The following is a 12,528-nucleotide window of genomic DNA, read 5'->3' as shown; positions in this document are numbered from 1 at the left end:
GGGTCTTCATTGTTTCATGTAAGCTTTCCCTAGTTGTGAAGAGTAGGGGGCTACTCTCTTGTTGCAGTGCATGGGCTTCTCACTGGTGTGGTTTCTCTTGTTTCAGAGTGCAAGTCGCTCAGTTGTGTCTGACTCTGCGACCCCATGGACTATACAGTCCATTGAATTCTCCAGGCCAGAATACTGGTGTGGGTAGCCTTTTCCTTCTCCACGGGATCTTCCCAACCCAGGGATCAAACCCAGGTCTCCCACATTGCAGGCAGATTCCTCACCAGCTGAGCCACCAGGGAAGCCCAAGAATACTGGTGTTGGTAGCCTATCTCTTCTCCAGCAGATTTTCCCAATCCGGGAATTGAATCAGGTTCTTCTGCATTGCAGGTGGATTCTTTACCAATTGAACTACCAGGGAAGCCCATGTTGTGGAGGACAGGCTCTAAACCCTAGGGCTTCAGTAGTTGCGGCCTGTGGGCTCCAGAGCACAGGTTCAGCAGTTGTGGGGCACAGGCTGAGTTGCCCATCAACATGTGGGATCTTCCAGGACTAGGAGTTGCACCAGTGTCCCCTGCATTGCAAGGCAGATTCTTAACCACTGGACCACCAGGGAAGCCCTCTCATCTACTCTCTGCTATTGATTTTAGACGTGTAAATATATTACTGTAATATACTTTCACAGTCTAAAATAGTTGTTTCATACATTTCCCCCCCAGTTCTCAATGTGCATTTAGTGAAAGAGCCCAGATGTAGTAGGCTTACTCTATCTTTCCTAGCATCAGAGCCATCCTCCTCTCCTAAGGAAAGCTCTGTACCACAGTAAACTAGTAATATATACTTCATTTTAGTATATAAGGTGTATATATGGGTGCCTTTTAAAAGCTGTTTTCTGTAGATAGTTAAGTTTTTAAAAAGATAAAATAAGGAATAGGACAAAACGAAAGTGGACAGGAAGCAGAGAACACATAAAGTTTGGTACTAGAAAGAAAAAGCAGATGAAGAGGGAGAAATTATGAAACTAACGGAAGATGGCACTTAACAGAACTCATTGAGTGTGTCTTATAGAACAGCAGATAAGGGAACAATGGCTCACAAACCCCTTTGCTTGTAACCTGCCCTTACTGATTAAACCTACTTAAGCCTGGTGGGCTGCAGTCCATGGGGTCGCGACTGAGTGACTTCACTTTCACTTTTCACTTTCATGCATTGGAGAAGGAAATGGCAACCTACTCCAGTGTTCTTGCCTGGAGAATCCCAGGGACGGGGGAGCCTGGTGGGCTGCCGTCTATGGGGTCGCATAGAGTCAGACACGACTGAAGCGTCTTAGCAGCAGCAGCAGCAGCAGCAGCAGCATGAAGTTTGGAGAATATGAATTAGAGAAAGGGGGAAAAAATCAGCAGCCGGTGCTGCTGCTGCTAAGTTGCTTCAGTTGTGTCTGACTCCTAGCGACCTCATGGACTGCAGCCAGCAGGCTCCTCCATCCATGGGATTTTCCAGGCAAGAGTACTGGAGTGGGGTGCCATTGCCTTCTCCAAACTACATGAACCCTAGGTAATTTATCATCAGATTTCTAACCACCCCTATAGACCATGCTTCTGATGCATGAGTCACTGTAGTAATGGGGGCTTAAGTTGTTTTCCAAAAGTTTGGAGTCAACTCTTGCCCAATACACCTGGCTAAAACTGAGTCCACTAACCCTAAACCTGGGCCTGCAGAGAAATGAATGACTTCACCTCACCTCCAATCTCCTCTCCAAATGCCTGTGACCACTCTGCTTCTTTATATCATAAATATCTCAAGCCTTTGGCCTTTGGGGATGCAGTTCTGAGATCTGTTCTGTGTTCTCAGTTGACTGCCTCATGAAAAAAATCTTTCTCTGTTGCAAACCTCAGTGTTTGTCTTGCTGTGATAACAAGCAAACAAGCCTGGTTTGTTTACAGACTTGGTCAACAAGCTAGGAGATAAGTCCAGATTTGCCTGTGGTTCCTTAACCCCTTGCCAGTATTGACAGCCTGTTAGTGAGTCCAAACAGCTGCCTGATATGCAGTCTCCTGGACTTTCTGAGACCCCAAAAAATCAGTGTTTCCAAGTATCTTAGGTGTATCTCAAAGAAATTTTCAGGAGTAGAAAAATATTTAGCACCCAAGAAATTGAAAGTCACAATGCTTGGCTTCTGTCAAAAATTACCAAGTAGAGAAAATGGAATCTATGATGAGGAGAGAAACTATTCATAAAGACATAAACTAAATAGTCTATATCTATTCCCAGTGGCTCAGTGCTAAAGAATTCTGCCTGCCAATGCAGGAGACACAACAGACACAGTTTCGATCCCTGGATCTGAAAGATCCCTTAGAGAAGGAAACGGCAACTGGCTCCAGTATTCTTGCCTGGAAAATTCTGTGGACAGAGGAGCCTGGCAGGCTACAGTTCATAGGGTCTCAAAGAGTTGGACTTGACTGAGTGACTAAGCACACACACATGGCAAAAAATTGTTTAAATTTATAGTTAAACGTTCTCCCACAAGGGAAACTACAAGCATCTTCACTGAAAATTTCCACCAAATACTTGAGGAAGACAATTCTAATTTCGCATACTCCTTCAGGAACAGAGGAGGAGAAAATGTTTCTTAACTTTCTATGTGGGTAACGTTACTGGGATAAAGATAAACTGAGAAGTAATCTAGAGAACAGTAACTCTCATTAACATAGATTCAAAGCTTAGCAAATCAAATCAAATAATGTGTTAAAAAAGGTTACTATATCTTGAACGTGTAGGCTTACCATAGTGGCAAATCAGTTTAACCCTGTAAAATATATTAATGTAATTCACCATTTCAACAGAGTAAACAAGAAAAACTATCCATTAATCTCAATATATTAGACAAAATCTATTGGGAGAAGCAAAGAATTGTAGAGCTGCAAAGTGGATAGGAACGAAGGATGCTCTTCAGGAGACCTAGTAATCTTTTTGAGCAGAAAAATGAAAGCCCCTTCTTTTATATCTCACCTCTAACTCTGGCTTTGTATAAAGAATTTTGATACCTCAGATGGAGAGATTTTGAGATATATGCACTCAAAATAATTCTGGAATCCTGCCAACTTAGAGAGACTTGAGCTTCTATGTTAAAATCACAGACTTGAAGAAAATCATAACGTGACACCTTAACTGCATTTGTGAACTCTCTGATAGTCTGATTTTATGCTTTTTGTCTCATCAAACCTATCCACAGGAACAAGCCAAGTTCTTTGTATGTTATATATGTGCAACAAGGGCTTGCTGAACAAAAGTGAAATAAAACTCTTAATATAATGTCAGCTGTTTTAGGCAGCTTCACAGCATGTTTGATTTTTTAAATTATACCATGTTTTCATGTATATGAATGCCCATTGCAGTGTACCCTCACCCACAATGAGAATTATTAGTACTTTTGAACCTGTTGTTTTTAAAATGAAAACTTAACGTTTCAAACTGGGTTTGTCTTAAATTATTATTATTATTTATTTATTTATTAAAATTTAAATTTATTTATTTTAATTGGAGGCTAATTACTTTACAATATTGTATTGGTTTTGCCACTTATTCTGTTTGAATTAGCTATGACACTTGGAATATAGTTTTTTCCCCCACTGAATCATAGTTTATTATTAAAATTTTTTTATTGGAGTATGGTTGATTTACAACGTTGTGTTACTTTCTGCTGCACAGCAAAGTGAATCAGATATATGGAAAAATATATTCACTCTTTTTTTGAATCTTTTCCTATCTAGTTCATTACAGAGTAATGAGTAGATTTCGCTGTGCTGCTATACAATAGGTCTTTGTTAGTTATCTATTTATACATAGTATATATATATGAACTTATTTACAAAACAGAAATTGAGTCAAAGATGTAGAAAATAATTATATGGTTACTAGGCAGGAAAAGGGAGAAGGAATAAATTGGGAGCTTGGGAGTACAGTTTTTGATTTGTAGTGATTTTACAAAATGTACACACATTTTGAAGTTGTGTATCTTTTAATTTTGACATCTTAAAAATGTTAAAGTTAAACAATATGGTAATTGTTGGAAATATGAAAAGAGAAAATTGCAAAGTAACAATCACTTAAAAACACACCATTAAAAGGTCACCATTGCTATCATTTCAATGAATGTGTTTCCAAAGATTATATAATCTTTGTATTTGCATATGATGTATGATGTCAAGAACTTCCCAGTTGGCTTGGTGGGAAAGAATCCGCCTGACAAAGCAGAAGCTACAGGAGATGTGGATTCTATCCCTGGGTCGGAGGGTCCCCTGGAGTAGGCAATGGTAGCCCACTGCAGTGTTCTTGCTTGAAAAATTCCGTAGGCAGAGGAACCTGATGGGCTACAGTCCATGGGGTCGCAAAGAGTCAGACAGGACTGACTGCGCCCATGCACGGGGGTATGGTGTCAAAAGTATCATGTTCAGTTCAGTTCAGTCTCTCAGTCATGTCGGACTTTTTGCGACCCCATGCACTGCAGCACGCCAGGTTTCTCTGTCCATCATCAACTCCCAAAGCGTGCTCAAACTCATGTCCATTGAGTTGGTGATGCCATCCAACCATCTCATCCTCTGTCCTCCGTCTCCTCCTGCCTTCAATCTTTCCCAGCATCAGGGTCTTTTTGAAGGAGTCAGTTTTTACATTAGGTGGCCAAAGTATTAAAGTTTCAGCTTCAACATCAGTCCTTGTATCTAAGCATATACATATTGGGCTTTTGCTTCCGGATTTCTTTCAACGTCCAGTTGCATATGCTATGCTGTTAAACTTCTTTTCATGTGTTTGTTAGCCATCTGTATGTCTTCTTACATACAGAGAAATATATGTTTAGGTCTATTGCCCACTTTTTGATTGGGTTGTTAATTTTTCTGGAATTGAGCTGCATGAACTGCTTGTATATTTTGGAGATTAATTCTTTGTCAATTGTCTCATGTACTATTGTTTTCTCCCATTCTGAGGGCTGTTGTTTCATCTGGCTTATAGTTTCCTGTGTTGTACAAAAGCTTTTAAGTTTACTTAGGTCCCATTTGTTTATTTGTGTTTTTATTTCCATTACTCTGGGAGGTGAGTCCTAGAAGATCTTGCTGTTATTTATGTTAGAGATGCGATTAACTTTCTGTTACTGCAGTTTTCATTTCCCAGGCAGTGGGACTGTATTTTTTCTTGCTTCTTCTGTCTGCCCTCTGGTGGATGAGGCTAAGAGGCTTCCTTTTTATTCTGTTGATTATTTTATTTGCTGTGCAGAAGACTTTTGGTTTTACATAGTCCCCTTTGCCTATTTTTGCTTTTGATGTCAATTCTCATAAGCTTTTGGCCTATTTTTAGTTTAAAATACTTAGCTTAGCTTCAAGGTTCTCTCTTCATCGAATTTTCCACTCTCATCTCCTATCCTAACTCACATGGACACACAGACACACACATCTGTTACCCTATGCTCATCTAAACTCATCAATTAGCATTTTATTGTGAATCATCATAAAGGGCTCAGATTGGTCAATACGAGCACTCTGAGTGTGAAATCTTTTATGAATTACATTCAGGTGATATATTCAGAGTTCATAATTTTCAACTTAATGTTAAATGATATTAGACTTATAGACGACAAGGAATATTTTTAAGCTTCTCATTTCCCCTGTGAGAGACTTGAGTGTGTGGCTATCTTGTTTGTTCTCTTACTTTGAGGCTTACCACTGCCAGGCACAGGACAACCCAAACTTCTCACAACACAAATTAAAACCCATGAGGCCTATAGATTAAATACCGTATATGGTTGCAAGTATTACCCCTAATTAGGTTTTTTTTTTTTTTTTAAGACAAAACCAGAGACCAGATTATAGGTGCAATTATTTCTTAAACTGAACTTCAGTACCATCTTACAAATCACACAGGTTTCATAGAAATGAATACTGCAGTGAGGTTAACCATGACGTGAGGACCAAGGTGGGAACCTGAAACTATTTAGCTAGCTGAATCTGTGAGGGACTTAACATAGAATTTATGACAAAGGGCTATAGTGCTGTTTCTTCAAACAGGCTGAATTGCCTATCTTGAGGCACTTTTTTCTTATTCAGATCAGATCAGATCAGTCGCTCAGTCATGTCCGACTCTTTGCGACCCCATGAATCGCAGCACGCCAGACCTCCCTGTCCATCACCAACTCCTGGAGTTCACTCAGACTCACGTCCATCGAGTCAGTGATGCCATCCAGCCATCTCATCCTCTGTCGTCCCCTTCTCCTCCTGCCCCCAGTCCCTCCCAGCATCAGAGTCTTTTCCAATGAGTCAACTCTTCACATGAGGTGGCCAAAGTACTGGAGTTTCAGCTTTAGCATCATTCCTTCCAAAGTAATCCCAGGGCTGATCTCCTTCCGAATGGACTGGTTGGATCTCCTTGCAGTCCAAGGGACTCTCAAGAGTCTTCTCCAACACCACAGTTCAAAAGCATCAATTCTTCAGCACTCAGCCTTCTTCACAGTCCAACTCTCACATCCATACATGACCACAGGAAAAACCATAGCCTTGACTAGATGGACCTTTGTTGGCAAAGTAATGTCTCTGCTTTTGAACATACTATCTAGGTTGGTCATAACTTGCCTTCCAAGGAGTAAGTGTCTTTTAATTTCATGGCTGCAGTCACCATCTGCAGTGATTTTGGAGCCCAGAAAAATAAAGTCTGACATTGTTTCCACTGTTTCCCCATCTATTTCCCATGAAGTGGTGGGACTGGATGCCATGATCTTCGTTTTCTGAATGTTGAGCTTTAAGCCAACTTTTTCACTCTCCACTTTCACCTTCATCAAGAGGCTTTTGAGTTTCTCTTCACTTTCTGCCATAAGGGTGGTGTCATCTGCATATCTGAGGTTATTGATATTTCTCCCAGCAATCTTGATTCCAGTTTGTGTTTCTTGCAGTCCAGCTTTTCTCATGATGTACTCTGCATATAAGTTAAATAAGCAGGGTGACAATATACAGCTTTGATGAACTCCTTTTCCTATTTGGAACCAGTCTGTTGTTCCATGTCCAATTACCCAATGGTAACTCCTCAACTTTATAAATTATTTTTTCTGGTAACTTGCCTCTAAAAACTTCTCTGCAATACCCCCAGATCTAAGGTAGATGTCATTTCTGTAACCAGTACAGAGAACTCTGTGGAAACAAAATCACATTCATCAAAATGAGTCTAATTCTGCATTTCCATCTATAGCTCCCTGGGAATCAAGGCAACCCCCAACAGTATAAATTACATACTGGAACTCAGTAAAGACTTCTTCATGAAATAATTAAGTACAAACTGTGAAAATACTACAGAAGAAGAGTAACAGTGATGTGGAGACACTCACCTGTCTGAGAGATGGCTATATATGAGGCCTCCCACCAGCATTCCAGCTATGAATAGGGACTGAAACACTGATTTCTGTAATTGGCAATGACATACAAGGTCCCACTGGAAGAGAAGGAAGTCAGAACAGAGCAGCTTCACAGCATCTGATAGCCCTCAGTGTTCACTCACTTCAATAGTCCTCAGTGAACACACTCTCTGGTTTTCTTTACCACATTTACTCATCTATATCATTCAAGTCTCAGCTTAAATAGCTTTCTCTAGAAGCCCTCAGCTAACTCCTTTAGGTTATATCAGGGCCAATCTTCATATTCACTTAGCACTGCATTCCTTGGTGGTTCTAAATCTTTGCCACACATTAAAAACATTAAGGACTTTTTTCATCAATGAGGTCTGGATTTTACACTTAGAGTGAAATGCACTCTGATATGTTTCTCTGAGAAGTAGCCAGGACATGGAAATTTTAAAAAATTAATACCACTATTTCCAAGTAGGAACTATTTCCTAATTTGCAAGTAGGCTAAGAACATTTGACCAAGGATAGTTTTTCACTCATTATATCTTGTCTAACTGTATACCTTAAAACAATTTAAAGTTTTGTGATACTAAGATTCGTTTCCAGTTTGTTTTTCTACTATGCTGCTGCTGCTGCTAAGTCACTTCAGTCGTGTCCGACTCTGTGCGACCCCATAGACGGCAGCCCACCAGGCTCCCCTGTCCCTGGGATTCTCCAGGCAAGAACACTGGAGTGGGTTGCAATTTCCTTCTCCAAATTTCTACTAGACTCAATTGTAATAAAAAACAAAGTCCTTGGTAATTAAAAAGATAACCAGTACTTACTAAAAGAATAAAAGGCAGCTGGCTATACTATCTACTCAGTAATTGAAAACCTGAACCCTGTTTATGTTATTCTAAACATAGAGATCATATAGTTACAAGAGGTAAATGAGGCCTTTACCTCAGTCACAATGGTGGAAGAGAACAAGCTGAGGTCATACACCCAGCTGTCCACACAGGGTTCCGTGTTCTGCTCACTCATGTTGGGGAAGGTCCCATTCAGGTGAAGGAGCTGCCACTGGGGGTGGAGGAAACGGTGAAGTTTCTCTGGCTTCAAGTTAGACTCCAAGGGGATGGGTATTCTCAGGAGGACATCAGGGCTGAGGATCCCAGTGTCATTATCTGAGATAGTGGCGTTATCAAGAATATGGACCCAGCAGTGATGACCAGGAATAGCTGCAGTGAAATTCTCCAACAGCGTATGACACACTACTATCATGAGAGAAGGGAGAATTAAAACCATTTGAAAAAGTGAAAGTGAAAGTTGCTCAGTCGTTTCTGACTCTTTGGGAGTCTATACAATCCAAAGACTTCTCCAGGCCAGGATACTGGAGTGCATAGCTTTTCCCTTCTCCAGCAGATCTTCCCAATCTAGGAACTGAACCAGAGTCTCCTGCATTGCAGGTGGATTCTTTACCAACTGAGCTATCAGGGAAACCATTTAAAGTATCTGGAATTTCCTTCCCTAGGCCACCAATTTCATCCAGGAATTCCTCAAAGGCTATTGGGAACAGGTGGTATTCAAGAGGAGTCAAAATGACTTTATGGAGAGAAGCTTAAAGGAAGGAAAATATTTTCTTTCATTAACCCACAGTACATCTATGTGACCTCATAACAGTTTCTCATCCATGGGTCTAACCCGCTTCACTACTGCAATAGATCAAAGAATCAGTTTCCCTAGTTCCTTTGGGAGCATTGGGTGTTTGATTTTTTGTAAAGTCAGAGAGAAAATTATTTACCAAAAATACTTGTATCCGATGAACATTAAATCTGTTTAAAGATTTACTGTCTGAATATGTTTGTCCTCAGTGATTTTATGAAACCAGCATAGGACTTTGCCAGGTACTTGACCTTTGAGTAATCTATAATAAGTCTGCTACACAGTCTTCAGTCATTTACAGAAAATGGAATTTGAGAGGCGAAAGAGTAGATGCCCTGTGATTTTTCTGAGAAAAGAACAGAAAGCAAGTGTTACATTGTTGGTACTGTAACAACAAATAATTAACAAAATACAATCCTTTGCTTTTAATTAAAGCAAAGTGGAATGTGGTACAATTTCTGTTTCCAAACTGGGAAAGGAGACAAGGCTGTATATCAAACCTTATTTAACTTATATGCGGAGTATATCAGGTGAAATGCTAGGCTGGGTGAATCACAAGCTGGAATCAATTGCCGGGAGAAATATCAACAACTTCAATATGCAAATAATACGACTCTAATGGCAGAAAGTGGAGAGAAACTAAAGAGCCTCTTGAAGATGAAAGAGGTGAGTGGAAAAGCTGGCTTGAAACTCAACATTCAAAAAACTAAGATCATGGCATCTGGTCCCATCACTTCGTGGCAAATAGATGGGGAAACAATGGAAACAGTGACAGATTTTATTTTCTTGGGCTCCAAAATCACTGCAGATGGTGACTGCAGCCATGAAATTAAAAGATGTTTGCTTCTTGGAAGGTAAGCTATGACAAACCTACACAAGGTATTAAAAAACAGAGACATTACTTTGCCAACGAAGGTCTATATAGTCAAATCTATGGTTTTTCCAGTAGTTGTGTATGGATGTGATAGGTGGACCATAAAGAAGGCTGAGCACCAAAGAACTGATGCTTTGGAATTGTGCTGGAGAAGACTCTTGAGAATCTCTTGGATGGCAAGGAGATCAAACCAGTCAATCCTAGAGGAAATCAACACTGAATATTCATTGGAAGGACTGATGTTGAAGTTGAAGTTCCAATAGAGTGGCCACTTGATGTGGAGAGCTGAATCACTATAAAAAATTCTGATGCTGGGAAAGATTGAAGGCAAAGGAGAAGGAGGCAGCAGACCATGTGATGGTTAGATAGCATCACCGACTCAGGGGAGATGAATTTGAGCAAACTCCTGGAGATAGTGGAGGACAGAAGAGCCTGGCATGCTGTAGTCCGTGGAGTCAGATATGACTTAGTGACTGGCCAGCAACAAGAACAACAACCCAAGGATGTATTACATAACATGAGAGAATATAGCCAATATTTGGATTATAATTCTTGGAATGTAAATTTTATGTTATTTGTATCTTCAGTTCAGTTTAGTTGCTCAGTCATGTCTGACTCTTTGTGACCCAGTCGACTACAGCACTCCAGGCTTCCCTGTCCATCACCAACTCCTGGAGTTTGCTTAAATTCATGTCCATCAAGTCGGTGATGCCATCCAACCATCTCATCCTCTGTTGTCCCCTTCTCCTCCTGCCTTCAATCTTTCCCAGCATCAGGGTCTTTTCCAATGAGTCAGTTCTTCCCATCAGGTGGCCAAAGTATTGGAGTTTCAGCTTCAGCACCAGTCCTTCCAATGAATATTCAGGACTGATTTCCTTCAGGATGGACTGGTTTGATCTCCTTGCAGTCCAAGGGACTCTCAAGAGTCTTCTCCAACATCACAGTTCAAAAGCATCAATTCTTTGGCGCTCAGCTTTCTTTATAGTCCAACTCTCACGTCCATACATGACTACTGGAAAAACCATAGCCTTGACTAGATGGACCTTTGTCAGCAAAGTATTGTCTCTGCTTTTTAATATGCTGTCTAGGTTGGTCACAGCTCTTCCTCAAAGAAGCAAGTGTCTTTTAATTCCATGGCTGCAGTCACCATCTGCAGTGATTTTGGAGCCCAAGAAAATAAAGTCTGTCACTGTTTCCATTGTTTCCCCATCTATTTGCCACGAAGTGATGGGACCAGATGCCATGATCTTAGTTTTTTGAATGTTGAGTTTTAAGCCAGCCTTTTCACTCTTCTCTTTCACCTTCATCAAGAGGCTCTTTAGTTCCTCTTCACTTTCTGCCATAAGGGTGGTATCATCTGCATATCTGAGGTTATTGATATTGAATCTTATCACTGTAAAATGGAATCAGAAAAATGGGCAAAGGAACTGAATAAGCATTTCTCCAAGGAAGAGACACAAATGGCTAACAGGTATATGAAAAATTGCTCAACATCATCAATCATCAGAGAAATGTAAACCAAAACTACACTGGGGTAGGTCACACCTGATGGAATGGCTATGATGGAATAAAAAAATTTTTTTTAAAGACTGGACTTGAAAATTGAAGCATAGCATATTCCTGGCCCTTAATTGGTCCCTCCTTAATGTGCATCTATGTTAGACATTAACCAGACCTTCTCTGTGGTTTGCATGCTCAACCGAATCGGAGATGCAAGCTCAACGGAAATGAGTCATGGTGACCTATTCTCACTTGTTACATTCAGAACTGGACAAATGTCAGTGTGACATTTTGATGTATGATTCTCTGTCTTAAAACATTTATTTCTTTGGCTTCAACTTCTAACAAACGGAACAGACTTCAGAATTTTCTGGAAGTCTGTCTTCTGGATTATAACGCCCAGGTTGGCTTGAAAAGATGCTCTGTTTCTTTTGATTGGCTGTTGGTTTTCATCCATACCTATCATCAAGAAGATAATAGATAATAAGTACTGGTGATAATGTTGAGAGAAGGGAACACTTGTACACTTTCAGTGCTGATGTAGATTGATGCAGCCATTATGAAAACCAGCACGTGGGGGCTTTCTCTAGTGGTAGTGTGTGAGGGTACTCCTGGTTGTCATGTGTGGGCTCCTCAATGCAGTGGCTTTTCTTGTTGTGGAGCACAGGCTCTATGTACCCTCACTTTAGTAGTTTCAGTGCAGGGGCTTTAGTTGCTGCTCATGGGCTGCTGAGAAGGGATAGGCTACCCATTCCAGTATTTTTGGGCTTCCCATTGTGGCTCAGCTGATAAAGAATCCACCTGCAATGTGGGAGACCTGGGTTCGACCCCTGGGTGGAGAAGATCGCCTGGAGAAGGGAATGGCTACCCACGCCAGTATTCTGGCCTAGAGAATTCCATGGACTGTATAGTCCATGGGGTTGCAAAGAGTCAGACACGGCAGAGTGACTTTCACTTTGACTCTGACATGGACTCTGGAACACAGACTCAGTAGTTGTGGTCACAGGTTTAGTTGCTCCATGGCATACGGGATTTCCCTGACCAGGGATCAAACCGGTATCCCCTGCATTGCAAGGCAAATTCTTAACCACTGGACCACCAGGGAAGCACCCCAGCCTTGAGTTTTTATATAGCAATCTATGTATGT

At 40.8% G+C, this 12,528-nt stretch overlaps 1 protein-coding gene across 1 annotated transcript; it reads right to left on the bottom strand.

Moving 5' to 3' along the window:
• Positions 1-7,066: 7,066 nt before the first annotated feature.
• On the bottom strand, positions 7,067-11,838 carry LOC113885990 (solute carrier family 22 member 10-like). The gene is made up of 5 exons (XM_027531944.1): positions 11,721-11,838; positions 8,869-8,908; positions 8,309-8,666; positions 7,352-7,455; positions 7,067-7,157 (listed from the first exon to the last, which is right to left on the bottom strand). Exons 1-5 carry the CDS (start codon positions 11,836-11,838, stop codon positions 7,067-7,069), a joined length of 711 nt encoding a protein of 236 aa, XP_027387745.1.
• Positions 11,839-12,528: the final 690 nt, after the last annotated feature.

This window comes from Bos indicus x Bos taurus, chromosome 29 (assembly GCF_003369695.1).
Source record: "Bos indicus x Bos taurus breed Angus x Brahman F1 hybrid chromosome 29, Bos_hybrid_MaternalHap_v2.0, whole genome shotgun sequence".
In the NCBI taxonomy this organism is placed as follows: Eukaryota; Metazoa; Chordata; class Mammalia; order Artiodactyla; family Bovidae; genus Bos; species Bos indicus x Bos taurus.
This window is presented reverse-complemented; position numbering and strand designations above follow the sequence as displayed.